Here is a 19,992-nt window from a genome sequence, read left to right as displayed (position 1 = left end):
ATAATAGTGTTTATTTTCTATTCTTAACTTTTACTTCAACATATAAAATTTTGATGTAAACATTTATATTGAGATTCAATTCACATGAAAAAAAAAAAAAAAAAAGTAATTTATCAGTATCCACCACATCAAACAAAAATTTAGTGAGTAAGATTTAGTAGTTCATGTAGTAGAACTCTTCCAAAAATCTCGATCATTTCGCTGTACTTAACTCTATGCCTTTTTGGTGTGCCATCAAAACTACCCAACCCTTCCCCCCCTCACCCCACCCTCTCCCTCCAAATTAATTAATTCATTTAATATCTTGCCTTTAACACATCAGAACCTTTAGTCATGAATTAGAGTCTTGATTCTTAAATAACCTTTAGTCGCAAATTTGAGTTTGATGATTCTAAGTAATCTTAGCGAGATGTATATGTTAGCATTTTCAATTCTTTAAAAAATTACTTGTTCTCCATAATATATCAAGTAATCTCACTAATTAAATAGTGTGTTTAATTTGAATTCAAACTCTCATAATCTCATTATGTATTAAATATATATCAAAATTATGTGTAACCTTTACAATCTCACATATATAGGAAATTTCTATAACGATGGTTTGTATGCATTTTAGGAATATATGGATAGATCATCCTATCCATTCATATATAGCATAGAATCAATACATTTATATGGTACTTCCTTTGATGCATTTTATATTATTGTGTGTATATTTGCAAATTTAATTAAAAGTTTTTTTAAATGCAAATAATCTAATATTTAAAATGTTTAAACAATAAGCAAATGAATAAAAAGTCTGCTTGACAAATAATATTAATCATGACATGTAAGATGAAATATAAATTTACTATTTATCTATTTTGTCATCATATTTTTAGTTCATTGATTGCAATATGTTGTATGCTGTTACGTTATAGGAAATATATTTTCTTTAAAAAAAAATTATTTGCACTATTTTTTTCTATTACTATAGAAGTAGTTGTGCCTTAGGGCTCGAATTAGAATTACCACTAGTTTGTTCTAGGGAAAATTACACTTTTTCTCCCTGAGTTATATATCTATAGCATTTTTCCCCCTAAATTATTGAAGTGGCTGTTTTTTCCTCTGAAATGTTAAATGGACATATTTACCCTTAAACTAAATATTTAATTTTTTTTTCTCCAACAAATTATGACCATAATTTGGTTCAAACCAAACAAACACTATAGCAACCAAACCGAAATATTCCAATTACAATTTAGAATCAAAATTCGATATTTAGAGTTTAGTAAAATCGTGAACCGGAACGGACGGTTCATGTTCCGAACTGAAAAAATAAAATACATTTATTGTTGAATTTAGACTATTTTAAAATAAAAAATAAAATTTTAAAATAAAGACGGTTCAAAATCACGAATCGGATCCGGAATCGTCGGTTCACGGTTCAAGACTCAATTTTTTTGATACATAATAATTAAAATTGACATTTAAATATTGGGTTCTAGATCCGAATTATAACCGGAAAACTATTAATTCGATTGCTTTAGTATCCGGTTCAATTCAAACCGAACTGTGGTCATCCCTACGTATACGCAATAATTTGTTGTAGTAGTAAAATAAATAAAATGTTTACTTTAAGGGTATACATGTCAATTTAATATATCGGTCGGGCGGGGGGGGGGGGGGGGGGGCGAGAAAGCACCACTTTTAGAATAATTGAAGGGGCTAACGTACTTACCTAAATAATTGAGGGGAAAAAAGTACTATAAGTATATAATTCAGGGGTAAAAAGTGTCATTTTCCCTTTGTTCTATCATAAAAAGTAAACCACCACCCCCCCCCCCTCAACCTCTCCTTCAACTTTATTTTATGACAACATTATCTCATTTCATTTATGATTAGTACGGAGTACAATTGTATCAACTACATCACCTTTGAACGTTATAACATTTAGTAATAAATTTGAGTCTCATTAAAATTACTTCACCTTTAATGTGGATACTTTTAATAATAAAATTGATTCTAATTAAAGGTAATCTTTTGCAAGATTTATATATTAGATTTTTTAATTATGTAGAAATTATAGTTGCTAGTCCCACATAATGTATCAACTAATTAAGTAGCATGTTTGGATTGAATTCAAACTCTCATTATTTAATAGATATATACTAAAAATATATACATAACCTCTACAATCTCACGTATATAGAAAAATTTCTATGAGGATGGTTTTTGTTATTTTAGGAAGTATGGATAGATCATCCTATTCATACATATATAGCATAGATCGAATATATCAATACATTTGAGCATACTTCCTTCATTTTATATGATGCTCAATAAATGAAGGTTAACTCATTTTATCCATAATTTACTATTATACATTTAGAAATTAAATGTTTTTTTATAATTCTAATCTAAAAAGTATTCAAAAATGATAAAATAATAAGTAAATGGATAAAAAGTTGTTTGACTAATAATATTAAACCTAGCATGTAAAATGAAATATAGAAAATATATCTATTCATCTATTTTAATTTGTATCATATTTTTAGTTTAATGATTGCAATGTTTTGTATAATGTTATGGGAATAAGGACTATATATGTATATTTTTAAAAGGTAGCACAAATTTTGTTATACAATATTATTAAAAAGTTAGGAAAAATGAAACTTTTCCCTTAGAATTATATGATTATAGAGTTATCAAGGACCTTGTGGTCCAATGGCACCAAGTTGCACCTTATGTTGGAGGGTGTATGTTCGGGCCTTAGTGGAGTCAATATTGACTCTTTATGCTCCAATTGGTTGAGAAAATAGTTATGAACAAATATTACATTGTAATAGAGTCAGTAGTATTCAAAAAAAAAATATGATTATAGAGTTTTTTTCATGAATTATTCATACATCAACATTAGCCTCATCAATTATTTAAAAAGTGATTATTTTTCCTTCTTTTATGTAAAAATAGACATAGGTAAATATAGACATTTTTACCCTTAAAATAATGACAAAATATGTATTTTTTTTTTCTCCAGCAAAGTATTGCTTATATGTGAGAATCAAATGCTAGTGAATTATTTGTGTTTAATTATTTACTAGTATTAGTTTAAAATTATAATATTTACAAATGGTGTCTTTTAAATACTTAAACACGTTGAATGAATTATTTGTGTTTAAGTATTTTCTAGCATTTGTTTACAATTATAATTATAATATTTGCATAGTGTTTGTTTTCTTTTTCGCATTTATTTTGATTTCACATATAAACAATAATTTGTTGTAGAAAAAAAAATAAATGAAATACTTTTATGTCCTTATTTTAAGGATAAAAAATTCCACTTAATATAAAGGGTGAAAATCAGACACTTTTAAAATAACTGAGATGCTAATGTGGATACATGAATAATCTAGGGGTCAAAAACGCTATAAGCATAAAAAGTGTCATTTTCCCAAAAAAGTTATACATCATGCCTTTTGTTCAAAATTAAAACAATTAAATAAGAAAAATACCATTTGAGCCGATCAGCTATGACAACTTAGGTTGGTTTACTTCATTATGATCTTTTATCAGCTAAAGTCGCAAGCAGAATTCACTCTGAGCCACTTTCAAATGTAGTGATTGTGGCTTTCTCATTTTTTTTTTTTAAATCATTTGCTCTAATTTATTTATTTATTTTATCTCACCATAGTTTTCTTAACTAGTTAAATAGGACTACACACTAAAATTAATCTTGTTCAGGTTTGGTGTAACTCCAGAGGTGACTATTTTTGTGTTGTTGGTTTTTATTTTTTATTTTTAAATATGAACTTATCATTCTTCCAAAAGGCTGAACCCTAACCCTAAGGGCAATATGAACTTATCATAATTGTAGGAATGTAGTGAGAATAGTAAATGATTTATAAATTGGATGACGTAGAAGTCAATCTATTTTTTAGTGTGGGAGAAATTTAAGAGATAATGTTAACCTTAGTTTATGTAAGTGGTAAATCCAATCAGGACATGTTTGTGTTTATCGTATTGATAAATTACATAATTTGTAATGAGTATTATATGGCGTACTTATTATAAAATTTTATATTTGTTGACTTTTTGTATTAATAATGAGATAATAATGTAAATTTTAGTGTGGATAATAATAATAATAATAATAATAATAATAATAATAATAATAATAATAATAATAATAATAATATTATTATTATTATTATTATTATTATTATTATTATAATATTTTTTTTAAAATAAAGGAGTTAATTCATTAATCATAGGCTGAAAATATTTGTAATAAAGATCGATAGAATGGTTAAACATTCTTTACCGTCAGACATAGAAATAACTTTCGTAGCAATGCTAAAGAAAACTTAATTCGCTAACTATTCCACACATTTGAAGCTGGATTCTTGGGAGGAACTTAAAGCTTCTTTAATGATTTGGTCAAACGTACCCAAAACTAACCGTGGTTGAATAGTCTTGCACGCCACTTGAGTATCTATTTCCATTCTTCTATCCCTGGGCAATATCTCCATCGGGTTGAACTGCATATCATAGTTCAGATGAATCTCTTTTTTATTGTCATGTTTGTCACTCAGGAGGACATTCACATACGTCATAACCAGTTTTATTGTTTCACGCTTAATGAAAAAGAACTCGCCAAGTAAACGAGATGAAGTAAACTTGTCAAAACAACGAGAGGAAAAACACAGAAACAGCAAACCAAATTAAACCAGTAAAACAAAGTAAAAGGGGAATAGCCGTGCTAGGCGGATAATGAAAGAAAAAACAGTGAAGGCAGAGAAGACAATGAAGGCGGACACTGTCTGCGGTGGAGAATGGCTGCAAGGAAAGAAGATTGGACGCTACCTCCGATCCGCTTGCTTCACGGAGACAGCGGCCCTGTAAGAATTTGAGTAGTCGAAAAGCAAAGACAAGAGGGAATTAAGGTTATTTATTATTATTAAATAGAATTCCTCCTAAGAGAGAGAGTCTGAAATCATAATAATTTCTCCACACAACATATTCGTTTCTGTACTCATTTCATTGCTTTGATTATTATTTGATTATTAATCATCACAGATAGAAGATAGATAGCTACCACCCCAACACAGCACAAAAGTCTCCCTCAAATTAAATTCAATTCTTTTTCCATTGCCCTTCCAAGACTCTTAAATATATACAATTCAACAAACCAAAAGTAACTCCCCAAGTCTTCCTATATAACCCCTCTTCCCCCACTCTCATCTCCCCAACCATTTGTTTTTTCACCTCGCACTACAACCTTAATTCCCGTGTCTCTCGTTCCTAGCTAGCTCGCTCTGCCAAACATATATATATAGATGGGTTTTGATGATATCTGTAGCACCGGCCTTGTCTTGGGATTAGGCTTTTCGTGTTCCGATCAGGCCTCCAAGGTTGACGTAGTTCACAAGGCCGCCAGGAAACCGCCGCCGATGAGCTTCGAGCCGTCCTTGACGCTCAGCCTGTCCGGTGAAACGTTTGATCGTCAGGCGGTTAAGAAGGTGGTCGCCGCGGCGAACAATAAGGTTTGTGTAGATCAGTCCGCTACTGATTTGTACCGACAGGACAGCGCGGCTTCCTCGTACTCCAACGCTAGCGTGAAGCGGGAGAGGGAGAGCGAGGAGGCGGAGATGGAGAGAGTTTCGTCGAGAGTCATCAGCGACGAGGATGACGACGGCGGTAACTGCAGGAAGAAGCTCAGGCTCACTAAAGCACAGTCCGCGCTTTTGGAAGAAAGCTTCAAGCAACACAGCACTCTCAATCCGGTACTTAGCTACCTCGTACCTATAATAATATTAATCTCTGCTTCATCTAAATTCGTTGATGAGAAAATTGATGATGATTGTTCAATTTGTTCCTCGGAATTCCAGAAACAGAAGCAAGATCTAGCCAGGGAACTCAATCTCAGGCCTCGACAAGTGGAAGTCTGGTTCCAAAACAGACGCGCCAGGTTAGATCGATCAGATCATCGTACTCAATCGATCTCTGTATTCTATGCTCCGACATCTGAACGATGTTTAAATTTTCCTTAATTAACAGAACGAAGCTGAAGCAGACAGAAGTCGACTGCGAGTTCCTGAAGAAATGTTGCGAGACGCTAACCGACGAGAACCGGCGGCTACAGAAGGAGGTCCAGGAGCTAAAAGCCCTGAAGCTAGCGCAGCCGTTCTACATGCAGCTGCCGGCGGCGACTCTGACGATGTGCCCTTCCTGCGAGAGAATCGGCGGCGCCGCCGTGGAAGCCTCCAACAAGAGCCCTTTTACCATGGCTCCGAAGCCCCATTTCTTCAACCCCGCCTTCACCAACCCCTCCGCAGCCTGTTAGTTACTTTACGTGTTTTAACCAATCATCATCACCTCCGCCCCTGCTTGCTTAGCTTGCTATAATTATTTCATCATCAAAACTATCATTAATTATTAGCCTCTATAAATATCATAGTGGATATATTATAGTACAATCTGAAACGTCCCCCCCACCCACCTTTTTTTGGTGAGGGCTTGTCATCATCCCAAAGTGGTAATTAGCGCTGTATGTTAATTAGTTCATCTGTAGAAACATCCCAAAAAAAAAATAGAGATTACTAATCAATCTCTTTAATTTCTTTCTTTGTCATATTAAATTAGAAGATCATATGTTTTTGTAAATCTTAATTACTAATGGATCATATTATACTATACATATATGAATTGAAGTGATTATTGCCTTAATTATCTCTTTAATTTCTTCTTTTTCGTCAATTACTGTGGTGGGATAGATGATTCAAGCAAAAGTGCAAAGGACAAATGATTCCGGATATTGAATATGAACCTTCCATCTTCATTAATAAAATTTTAAAAAAATATTATAAACAATCTCAACTAAATTTGATCAGATTGTTGATTTGGTAATCACAATATTACAAGTTTGATTTCAAACAGTAACAGTCTATTAATCTCTTTGTGATAATTTATCGACTACAATTATAAGACTGATTTACCTAGTATATGTTATCTTATAGTCGATCTGGATTTCTTGAAAAGAAAAATGAATATTTTTTTGAGAATGCCGACGATGAGTGAAGTGAGATATTACTGAGGGTAAAGAGAGATAATAATGTGACTGTAAAAAGAGGGAATGGATGGAAATATGAAATACAGTATAAAAGTTGCGTTTGGTATAATTCCAAGAAAAGGGAAGGGGATAGTGGAAATGTGAAGGGGATTATGGCTTTAACCAAACAAAAAGAGAAAGATAATGATACTCGTAATTCAGTTGGTGGTTATGTGATGTGGCGCTCACGTGTATTTGTCTCCTCTTCTTCTGTTAGTTTTCTGATTTAGAAAGTGTCAACACCCACCCCCCCTCCCCAACCACCCACCCCTCCTTCCTCACTGGCGTGTACTGAAAGAAAGGAATTCTCAAATATCCATTTTAAAAAACAAATAATTGAAATCCCCATAAAACTCATCTCTCTCTCTCTCTTGGACGCCCGTCATGGGCCTCGTGGAAACCCGACTTTTAGGCGACCGGTGGGTCACGCATCACGTGATCCCCTCATGCTTCCCACGCCTTGTGGCCCTCTTACGTCTTATGGACAAATTATTGTATAAATCATGATTCACACCGTGCTATATGAATCATAACAAAAAGTATATTTTTAATATAATAAAAATACATTATTTATATATTGAATGTACATTATATAAAATAATGTACTTTCAATATTCAAGTAATATATTTTTTTGAATATAATATATAATTTTTAATATACTAAAAATACATTATTTGTATACTAAGTGTACATTATTAATTGATAGTATGATCCACATATATACCTTAATTGCATAATTTTCTAAAATCTATTCTCGTTCATGCTTTTTTTTTTTTAATGTACCCATCGTTAAAGAAAGGAGAAATAAAAAAAATTTCTTTTAAATTATTAATTAACACATCTCATCTTTCAATTATCTACAAAATAATTTTTTAAATCAAATTTTGTTAAAATTAGGTTAAAAAGTTACTTTGTATATTACTAAGAACGAACAAAAAATTACTTTGTAAACAATTGAGATAGAAAAATATTGACAATATAATTAAGACGCAAAAAGTGTTATTCTGTATTTTACTATAATTTAAGAATAAAAGTGTCACTCTCTTTTAAATAAATTAAAATATCGGTAATATCTAATATTTATAATTATTCAACTTCTCAAAATGCAATATTAATTTATCTGGAGTAATTGTAATTGTATGTTAAAATACTATTATAATAACATGACATACAAAATGAGACGGGTGAGCAGTGAATGAGGAGGCGAGTAAGGATAAAAAGGGAATATGGTGCGGAAATGATGTGGGATATTAAACTTTTAGCGCCCGTGGGAGAAATGTCATAATGTCATGATGAAAACATAGGAAGCTTCAGGTGGACTTTAGGCCATGGCAACAAAGTAGGCGTATGCGTTCAAAAGCATCCCAAAAAGTACACTAAAAAAATGTATTTTCTTTTCGGACAAAAGGGTGGTGGGGGTGACGGAAAAAAAAAAAAAAGTGGGTTTTGCGTTATCCGCCATGAAATGGTCCAAACATTTTAGTTCAAAGTCCTACGTCAACGGTCCAGATTTATTCTCACCGAAAAATGTTATTTTTTTCTTTTTTAAAAAAGCCATGTCTCCGTGACCATTCACCCCTAGAATTTGATTAGATTAACATCGTGGGCATCACTTGGTCATAGAGGTAGAGTTTGAAAATAATGATCTTAGAATTGAGTCTCACCAGTGACAGTGTAGAAGCAAATGTTTAGTTGAGTTATTATGATTTACATCCTCCCAGATGTTTTATCAGGCCGGGGCATGGGGGCTCGTGGGGTTGGAGATTCAACCTTTTCAAGCAAATGTTTAGTTGAGTTACCATGATTTACATTCTCCTAGATGTTTTATCGGGCCGGGGCATGGGGGCTCGTGGGGTTGGGGATTGAACCTTTTCAACTTTTCATTAGAATTGTCTATTGAACTTCTTGCTTTGATCTGATTTACCTCAAGACAGAGCTCAATCAGAGCGCGCATTTGAATAGTTGATTTACCTCCTTTATAATCTTTTGCTGGCTAAAGTTACAAAACAGATTTTACTCAAAGCGCACATTTAAATAATTAATTTACCTCTTTATAATCTTTTGTTGACTATAATCATAATGAGAGTTTCACTTAGAGCAAACATTCAAGTAGTTGCGATGATTAGTGTATTCCAAATCAAAGGATTTAGGAGGAGATAATGTATGCTAATTATTTGCAGAAACATATATTTTTGAATATATTTTGCTTTGTAGACACGTTATCATGATTGGTCGTCGGCAAAGTCTTGAGGTGAATCATTGGGATGGATATATCATAGATTGGTGGTCCACTTTGAAATCATTATTGTTTAGTTGCCTTGAATTTGTCCGTGTGTTTTGGTGTGTTGTCTGTGTGTGTATAGTGTCTGGACTCAACTAATCTTTTGGAGATTTTCTATGTCGTATTGTGTCTCCCCATACTCTCTACCGTACACCCATTATGCTCACTTTTTTTTTTTTTTTTTTTTCAAATTTATACTACGCCTTTTATTTCATCAATGCAAAATTAATTTAGATTTCATTTAAAATTGTACTTATAGTATTTAATTTTTACTTGAGAAAACACATTTATTTGTTCGTACGATACTTAATACTTTTATTATTGTCAGACTAATTCATATTAAGAGCGAATAATGTTAACTGGAATTTGATTCTTGTTTTGTGAAAATATGGTACAAAGCTCTTTAAACTTATTCGGCTTCAACAAATATATACATTTTTTTAGTCATTTTTTTTTTAATTCTTCAATTTACTGGAAAGCCCATAACGCTTTAAGTGTGACACTAGCTCGGTAAATGACTATAATGAGATAAATCATGTTAAGTTATTCATAACTGATTGACTTAAACTAAAAAGAGAGAACGAATATACAATTTTCACAAGAAATTTAACTTTAAATCTTGTCCATGGTTAAATTATATTCAAACTAAAGTATATAATATTTCAAATATATAGTATATATTTGAAATACAGGTGTATAGAAATGTATACGATGTATTAAAGGTGAGTACTAGGTACGAGGTAATACCTGTTTGAACCGTGACTTTAGGTGACTTTCCTGGAAGCTCACTTGGGCAGATCAAATTCGTCAGCGCGGGTGTCATCCACAGCGGACCACAACCATTTCCACGCTGCATTTAGACGCCATTCTAGATTACATATTTACATACTATATATTATAATAATCTTAATTAAAGCAACAAAATTCTGCTTCTCTCCACCACATTAATTCCTCATATGTAATTACTTTAATTCAAAGCACTATATATATATATATATATTAGGACAGATCGAAACCGTTAGATGAATTCAGATAAATTACAATAAAAAAGAAAAGGAAAAAATGTGAAGACATTTTGATAATTTTTTACACCAAGTATATTTTTGTTGTGTACTAAGTGATGGTCTGTGGTACACTACGGGATGGTCTGTGGTGCACCACCAAATGCCAGTCTTACACGGGAATGCTTGGCGGTACATTTGATCCAAAGTACCACAAAGCATATGTAAATGCACCAGCATATCATTGAAATTACCAAAATGTTACTATTTTTTTATTGATTCATAGCCGCAAGGAAGGAAGGAGTAATCTGTACTAGAACCAAGCTAAGGTTATAAATATTAGGCTTGATCCAAGCCTTTTCAATCTCATTCTGCGATTTGATTTGCAATCCCACAACCTGCATAGGATAGGTAGGGATCACTATACCCTTTGAACCTTCCCTTGTGAAGACATGTTTACTCTACTAGCTGTACGGTAGAACGCGATGTCTTTGAACCGACTGTCGTTTGTGTAGACGATGACATATCTCACACAGGAACCTCCCAACCATGCTCTGTTCTCATGAGTGTGCCCATTTTGGTCGTGGGTCACCGTCCTGGTTCTGCAAGAGTTTGTGAAGAATTGTGCCCATCAATTCTCCTTTGAAGCGACCCTCACTTCTCTCTCACATAGGTGATTCTTTTCCAAGTATCCCGCATACTCACGTATGTCAACCGACATTCGAATCATTAAAGCATCAACATGCTAACCTCGTGCGGGAGTCACTGTTCCTAACGAGGAGTGATAGGGAGTCCGAGACCCCCACAGTGACACGCTCCGTTTCATAACTTAGTTGTCCCATTGAACCTAGGTGCTAGCTAGGTTGGGTATCCACTATAAAACTTTTAGTCCAAGGGCTTTAGACCCATTCCTCATTCCAATTTCTCAACAACCATTTGCTTACCCTCGGTTTAGCGAGTTAGCGGCCGCTACGTTATCTTTTGACATCACGTAGTCAATAGAGATAACCCCTATTGTGAGAAATTGTTTAATGGTATTATGTCAACGACTTATAAGTCTAGACTTACCATTCCACATCTAACTCTATACTTAACTAGTTTTGGCTTGACTATCGCAACGCACACAAATTGGAGGTACGAGTTTACCTCTGGGAACATTCCCGAAAAATGGCATAGCCATTCGGCCTACTCGTTCGCGACACGAGTCTAAGGCTCTCAGCTTAGATCCCGTCGGATCTTAGCTATCACAAATCATTTCGAGAATTTCCATAAAACCAACTGCACTGGCCTACGTAAACACATAGCTTTTAATGGACTTAGCGTCCTTTGATATCCGTGCTACACTTTCCAAGTGCAACTGGATATCCCACGTAGTGCAGTCCAAAGTCACGAGCATACCTTAAGTATCTCATAACTTTTATTGCCTTCTAGTGCGCAACACTAGGGTTACTCGTATGTCTACCGAGTTCGTTAACCGCAAATGCAATATCCGGCCTAGTACAACCCATTTGATACAATTAAGCTACAAATAATTTGAATGTATTCTCCATGAGAAATACAATCTTCGTGATTGTTGGCTAGTTGTACGTTAGTATCTAACGGTGTCCAAGCCACTTGATTAACATCCTTTGGAAGGATTCAATCAACACAATGAGATAGGCCTAACACGAGACCATACGGTCTTCCCACGATTTCAATCTCGAAGATTAAATATGCCAAACTCACTCGTCTCATGTCAAATCTCAAATTTAACATGACCATGGTTGAATTTATCATGTGATCGTTACTACCCATGTTGAGTTTATCGTGTATAGACAAATAGTGATTACCTTATCTATCATACGCCTTACGTAGACACACTTTCACTTCCGTTTATACTAAACTCGTTGGTCATCACTGCATGATCAAAACCTCACATGCCAAACACTAAGGCAATTGTTTCGAACAATACAATGATCTACACCAATTACACACTTTCTTTCCATAGCACGGAACCACAAAACCCTCAGGTTGTTCCATGTCTATTAAGAAAATGATACATCCATTTCGATGAACTTCCAAGTCTCGCTAAACAGCTCTTGGCAGGTATCATCCTAATGGATTTCATTCTCATTACAAGAGAATATATATCGAAGTAACCGTGGCACTCGCGTTGCATGTAATCTACAATTACAGGCCCGGCCATTTTACTTCAATATAACCAACCGGTTTTATCTTCCGACTGATGATCCGTATAGGATCTAGAGGTTTTACAACCCGAAGGAAGAACAACCAGTTCCAAGTATGATTATTTAAGATAGAATCTACTTCACTCTCGGTAGCCTCTCTCGGGTTGGTCCATTTGTAAAAGTCACCACTTCTACATACGTTCGAGGCTAATTTCTTAACAACCATGTCAGAAAATCCGGTTTATTTTCTAGTAAACAAGTTAGAATATGTGCATCACATTCTAGTATGTTTGTTAGAAATCTGGACCAAAGGATTTTTCAATCCTAGCTCTCTTGCTACGTCTAGCTTCGAGCTCGGGTTATCTTTCATACCCTTCAACCATAGCTACGCCGAAAGTTCCTTTCAACGTGCTAGGTCCTTTATTGAACCTTCACAAAAATACATCTTCAAAGAACGATGAATTTCTTGATTCAATTTATTGTGTTCTTATGTACATCCAAACTATAGGACTCGTGTACTAAGAACCAATACGCACCTTTGGAAAGACACTCCCACATTTCAGGCATTAGTAGGAAAACTTCCTACGTACTTATAATTCGTAAGAATTTCATGTGGGTAACCTTATTTAAAAGGTACTTACTTGTCCAAAGTATTGTCTCACCCCACATACTTTGAGGTAGACCCGAACTTATCAACGTCTTGATATTTATGTTCGGCAACAACGTTCGATTGAGATGAATACCGTACCGTACGCTCGAGTACGACACTAACGCTTGCGCCGAAATCACCAATAGGTGTTTCATATTCACTACACCGATCGTTCGTAACCGCATTAATCCACAATTAATTTGGTTTTCTCTTTTATTCTTATAAAGAATAGACATGTGCTACACGTTAGCACATCTCGTAGGTGCGAACAGATCAGCACTTACGAATCCATTCGATTTTGACCGAAAGGCCACAAACCCGAATCAGTGCTTCCGAAATTGAAGCACGAATCAGTGCTTAGTAATGAAGCACGAATCATGCTATACCAAGCACGAATCATTACTTCCAAACTAACGCACCGATTCCAAAACAATTTCTATTGCTTTAAATAATAAACTCACAGCAACATTCGGTTGCTTAATTTATAGTTCCGGTGCTACTTAGCACTAGGATTATTAATTAATTCCACAATTAACCAAACCTCCTTTCGTGCTAATCACATAGCACTTTTACAACGCTAAATTTAATTAGCCACAGACAAAAGGTTTAAGCTAAGTGAATTAGCATTAAGAACAATCATAATCTAGCACCTTTATTGCTATTACCAAAGCACCAAATGCTTAAGTTTTCAACACCTAAAGGTGCAGCCACAAAGTGGCCGAAAGTGCCTAATTAAGCACTCTCCCTAGTGCTTAATAGCACTGTTACAGTGTTTTAATTTGCACTTCAAAGTGTCAAATTAAATTGCACTTTCCATTAGTGCTACAAAAGCACTATTCACCAAAACACAATTTTTCTCAAATTAAATATACTAGTATAATTTGGAATTTTTGATCAAGTTAATTATAACACAATTAACGAGAACAAATCAACCAAATTTTCCCGACTAGTTGAATCAAGCTTATATAATCGTACTCAGAATATTATTTAAAATATTCAACAATTGAGTTGTGACGTTCACGATTATATAACTATCCCAATTTATGACAAATTGATTCTTGAAATCCTTATGGTTCTACATGAACCAGAACCGAAGTTCACTACGGGATTTCAGCATGTAACACGCTTGTTACATTTCGTTCCGGGCGTTAAGTCATTCTAGCATTTTTCCATATAATGCTACGTGATGCTCTACGCACCCTTATTGAATCTTATATATATTAAAAATATCACACAAGAATATTTTAAAATATACAAAGTTCAATACACACAAATGGAACAATTCATTTTATTCAACAATAAAATGTATCACTAGGATACTACAACATTTATTCAAAATAAATAAATAGAAAAAATTACATTGGAAACACATTTCCTTATTCCTATCTCGTAGTAATCCTTCAACCCGTATGCCTTGTTCCATTTTCCAACCGTCCACTCCACGAAGGATGGTCCATAGCGCACATCGGGGTACCTCGGTTGTGACCTCACTCGTCCAACCATCTGCATGTTTTAAACATTGCGAAATTGTCCTCAACCTTTTCACCAGGACGACGGTTCGCTTCATAGTGGCATTTCTCCTTCTTCTCATAATCTTCTTGAAAGCTAAGCTTCCGCTTAAGTTTCCTTTGATTACGGTTGAAGTCATTGGTCACACTACAATAGTCCTCAGACCATGTAGTAATTACACCATCATAGGATCCTTCGTGGCTTTTAGCCGATCCGTTAGGCAACACAATAGGTACCAATTGTGTGCCATTAGCCACAGGTCGTGAACCAACGTTCTCCGGAGCACCATCGTGTGTCTTTACAACTCCCATGGAAACAACATTTCCAACGTTGCTGCTATCAACTGGCATCACGGAATGTGCAACATCGTTGCCGTTCCGACCATTTGAATGTGCACCACGAGCAACATTGACGGATCCAACACTTTTGGAATCGATCGACTTGTTGTTCATTATCAAAATTATAAGGTTTTAAGATTGTTGGTGATAATGAACCACAATCAATTTAATATCCCAAAAATAATATTTATATATACACACACAAGTATATAAAATATTATTGGATATTTATCCGAAATATATATATACACACAAATATATACATATACATATACATATATATATATATATATATATATATATATATATATATATATATATATATATATATATATATATATATATATATATAAAATGGACCCAAAGGTTATATATACATGTATATCTATGAAAAAGATATACCAATATATATCAACCAAAATTAGAACTAATAATCCTCAGATTGTAAGTCCAATTCAGCGAATATATCAAAAGATGGAGAACGGATTTTTGCTTAAAAGCATAATCCAAACAAGAAAGAAGGAGAGGAAGAAAGATTAGTACGAGTTAGGCGAGGTACCTTTCTTTCCTTAAAATCTTATTTGCCACATCCCAAAAGTGCTAGGAGCGTTGTGGCCTAGGCTTCCCAGGATAAAACGTACAACGGTTCGACGTTTGAGCACCCAAACGAACGAACCCGGCGAACAAGAGCACGGGCAAAACACAGCTTCAAGAATGGAGTAGAAGCAGAAGTATTTTGAGGCTGGAAAAATAATTTTTCTTGTGTGTTAGAAAATGCTACTGCTCAACTCCTTCTTATATAGGGAATGAGGAGTGAATAGCCTTTATTATGGCATTTAGGGGCACCCCTACAACTCCTGTAACAGCTACCATTTACATAGGTTTTAATTCAAAATTGAAATTGGTATTAATTAAAAAATTAAATCCAGTAACAGCTGATGAATTAGAACCCAACGGTCATAACAGGGATATGCTTTCTGGTTCGTGTATACTTTGCAAGTTTCGGCCACTACCTTTTCAATGTAAGTTTCAATAGGTTCGGCCACTTGGCCGAAAAATGAATACTGAAGTTTGGAATAACTTAACCCGCAAGGTCTGTCAATTTTTGGACGACATTCGTACCCACGCACACGAGATTAGGCTTGATCTAAGCCTTTTTTATCTCATTTTGGGATTTGATTTACACCCCCCCCCCCCTGCATGCAAGAGAGAACCTCTATGCTATACAATTCAATAAGTTTAAAAAGAGCTCATGTATAAATAGTGGGGCAAATCCTCTTCCCAAACCAATGTGGGACAAAAGCTCACTTTTTCCCTTCATTTTCCAACTCAAATGGGTCTACTTTGAGAATCAATATCTCATTCACCCATTATCCATTTTGAGCGTACAATATATCAATCTCTTCCTCTCACTACGAAGAACACGAGTCCACTTTGATCCGACCGAAATCAGAAGTGGACCCCACTGATAATTGTACCACAAAATAGCCACTTAATATGCCATTTTATGCCATTCTAAGCTATTTTTTCCAACAGTTAACACTACTAATCATAAATAGGGGTGTAAATGAGTCGAGCGGCTCGCGAGCAGTTTGCGAGCCGCTCGGTCAAAGCTCGGGTCGAGCTCGGTCAAAATTGAGCTCGAGCCAAACTCGAGCGGCTCGTTTATTAAACGAGTCGAGCTCGAGCTCAAATATTCTAGGCTCATGGCTCGTCGAGCCGCTCGCAAGCCATAATTAAATAAATAGATAAATATTATATATATGGTAATGATCAATGTCTACTATTGACTTGTAATTAAAGTGGAGTTGTAAACTTGTTTTGAGTGTTTGGAGTCTTTAAACATTGAAGTTTGGACTTTCAAATTTTTTAAAGTTTTATTATTTATGTATGGATAAAACAATGTTTATTATTAATTGAAATATGAATTCAAATAGGTCAAAATCGAACCTGTGCTCGAACAATCGAGCTGGTCGAGCCGAGCTCGAGCGGCTCGAAAATTGTCGAGCCGAGCTCGAGCATCAAGTTTTGAGCTCGAGCCGAACCATGCTTATCGAGCTCGAGCTCAAGCCAACTCATGCTCGAGCTCGACTCGACTCGTTTACACCCCTAATCATAAACAAGGGAATAAAACCAAAGATATTTGAGACAATATGGAATGCTATTTATGGCTTAGGGTAACAAGTATTTTGAACTCTTTACAATCTAACTTCCGGGGTATTCAAACAACTCAAAAACTAATTAAAATGCTCAACCTAAATTTAAAAAGTAGATCTCACAAATCGTGTGAGTATATTACAAATTTATTACCTAAAATATAATAAAAGCAGTCCTTCAAACTTGAAAATCTATCATTTTAAAAATTGAATAGTCGTGTCCCACAATTCTAAATTGGAATGGGCCTAAACCCACGCCTTAGGTTGAGACCAATTACCTGGATAGAGGCGAAACATTAGACCACTAATTAACAACCCATTAACTCTATATTGCTTTTAGTTTGCCCAAAATGTTACATTATTAATGTTTTTAAACACATTTTTGCTTATTGATTACTTTTAAAAAATTTCAACAACTTTTTATTAGCTAAGAAAAAGAGTAATGATACTTACTCTAAAATTTTTCTCTTCAATCTTTTCTTCTTTACATGACATTTTTTAACAGTGGAATCATGCGATTAATGAACACTCAAGAATTATAAGACACATCATAATTGAAAATATTAAGTAAAAATGACATCTTATAAAAAATATATATATAAAAGTGTGGGGTTGTTAGAGTAAAAAATATTTTTAAAAATAAAAAAATAAAGAAAACACTTGTCGAGTTGAGGCAAAATTGTCGGCCTCTCCGGACACTGCAACCTAATATTAATGGCAAGTGTTTGGTTTTCTAGAAATATATTTAAAAACAAGAAACAAAAATACTAAAAAAAGTAATTGATTGATCAATCATGGCGGAGAGCAGCCAATGAGGGGTCTATGTTGAAGACACGAAATCAAGGTTTTTGGGGTTAATAACTCTAATCATCAGTATGCAATTACGCAAGCAAAGCAGCGTTTTGGGGGATATTATTGTTTAAAGACTCCAATTATGGAATACTTTTCTTTCTTTCACTTTACCTTTCATTCTTGCCACACATCTGGCCCTTCATTCATTTCATTTCAATTTGTCCAACCACCTTTTTCCACCTCCTCAAATCTAGCTTTAATTTTCCCAATATTCCAGCCACTTTAAAATTGATTCAGATTCACCTCGAGTCATACTTATTTGGCTAATCGAGAGAGCTTTTTAACATTGTACACTCATACAAAAGTTGATCATCAACTTTACAGTTGTATTAGTAATTCACTTACGAACTCTCTCAAACCGTTAGATTTTACATACTTTAATGATTATCAAATACTAAACGACAATAATAGTTTCGTCAACCAGAAAATTTTCAAGATTACGAATATGTGTCAATTCCACCGCGTCTATGTGCACGTTGCGCGCATGTGTCTATGCATCAAATGTTGAGATATGACATGCATGTACATGATATTTAATTTCAATATTTTTTAAAAATTTAAGGATGGTGTAATAGATTATTGTGGATTAATAATTATGTATAATAATTACATATTTAGTTATAATGATTATTAATAATACAATATCTATTTTTTTTGAAAACAATACACTATCTATTTATTGTCTTGTTGTATTAAAAATAATAATAATTACTATTATTACAATAAATTAGGAGTAGTAGTTGGAAAGCGGCAAGCTAGCTAATGATATTTAGGTTTACAATAAAGCTAGATTGGTAAGGTTTGATGTGTTGAAATTTAAAATGATTACATGTTTGATGTGTGTCGGATACTCCAATTCTAAGTTGAATACTAGGTCTTAGAGTGGCATATTTTTCAATATTTGATATTTAATATTTTTTTAAGGGGTGGTGGGGGACTACTCACCTAATTACTTAGTCTAATTAAGTGACTAATCATCATTTTTAGAAAAGATGAGAAATAAATTATAGTCAAATATAATGTACCATACTTTTCTTTATTGATGCGAGATAGTACATGATATGTATGTGTATGATTTGATATAGCACAAAGCATGAAATGCAACATAATATATGGACAAAACAAACCTCAAACCAGTTGCCAACTACTCAATTGAACACTTTTTTCGGAGTAAATTGTGTTTTTAATTTTTACATAGTATATTAGTATTTATATCCCGCTGTGTTTGAATCAAGTCTTATAATTCCATTCAAAACCAGTCCTTTCATACATTGATTAACCAAACCTCTTATTGTTGTATTAGTAATTTATTTACCAATTATTTAAATTGTGAGGTTACTTGTAATTCCTGTTGGAGTAGGCTCAGATCATTACAAGAGATGAGCAAAGGAGAAGAGTGGAGATGATTCTTATTCAGAAGCTTGGAAAGATACAGTACAAAAGAAGAAGAGCATAAAACGGCTCTTATATACAAATGGCAGTTATAACTGCCAAGAGAAGGGAAAGGACAAATAAGCCCTTGGCTTGCTGACTGGATTTTGATGGCTTGTTGACTTGACTTGTTTCCAACTTACTTCATCACCCCCCCCCCCCCCCCCATAAGCTGGAGCTGGAGCATGGATGTCTTGAAAGCCCAGCTTAGATTGGAACACATCAAATAAAGGTTTTGGTAGAGATTTTGTGAAACCATCTGCAATTTGGTTGTGGGAATTAATACTTAGGAGTTTGATGATCCCTTCATGGACCTTTTGCCTCACCACATGACAGTCTATTTCAATGTGTTTGGTACGCTCATGAAACACATAATTTTCAGCTATGGCCACTGCAGAACTATTGTCACAGAATAGAGCCACAGGGCTGTTTTTCTCAATTCCCAAGTCTGCTAGAAGATATAAAAGCCATTGAATCTCACATGTTGTTGAGGCTAAAGCTCTGTATTCTGCTTCT

General features: G+C 34.2%; 1 protein-coding gene across 1 annotated transcript; it reads left to right on the top strand.

Moving 5' to 3' along the window:
• Nucleotides 1-5,177: 5,177 nt before the first annotated feature.
• On the top strand, nt 5,178-6,705 carry LOC109168560 (homeobox-leucine zipper protein HAT22-like). Its single transcript, XM_019317614.1, has 3 exons — nt 5,178-5,765; nt 5,871-5,950; nt 6,040-6,705. Exons 1-3 carry the CDS (start codon nt 5,319-5,321, stop codon nt 6,323-6,325), a joined length of 813 nt encoding a protein of 270 aa, XP_019173159.1. The 5' UTR covers nt 5,178-5,318; the 3' UTR covers nt 6,326-6,705.
• Nucleotides 6,706-19,992: the final 13,287 nt, after the last annotated feature.

This window comes from Ipomoea nil, unplaced genomic scaffold, assembly GCF_001879475.1.
Source record: "Ipomoea nil cultivar Tokyo-kokei standard unplaced genomic scaffold, Asagao_1.1 scaffold3199, whole genome shotgun sequence".
Taxonomy (NCBI): Eukaryota; Viridiplantae; Streptophyta; class Magnoliopsida; order Solanales; family Convolvulaceae; genus Ipomoea; species Ipomoea nil.
The sequence above is the reverse complement of the archived record's forward strand: the minus strand, read 5'-3'. Positions and strand labels throughout refer to the sequence as shown.

Coding starts and splice junctions, on each gene's coding strand:
- LOC109168560 (XM_019317614.1), top strand. CDS start 5,319: ATGGGTTTTGATGATATCTGTAGCACCGGCCTTGTCTTGGGATTAGGC. Junction 5,766..5,870: donor AACACAGCACTCTCAATCCG/GTACTTAGCTAC, acceptor TCGGAATTCCAG/AAACAGAAGCAAGATCTAGC. Junction 5,951..6,039: donor TTCCAAAACAGACGCGCCAG/GTTAGATCGATC, acceptor CTTAATTAACAG/AACGAAGCTGAAGCAGACAG.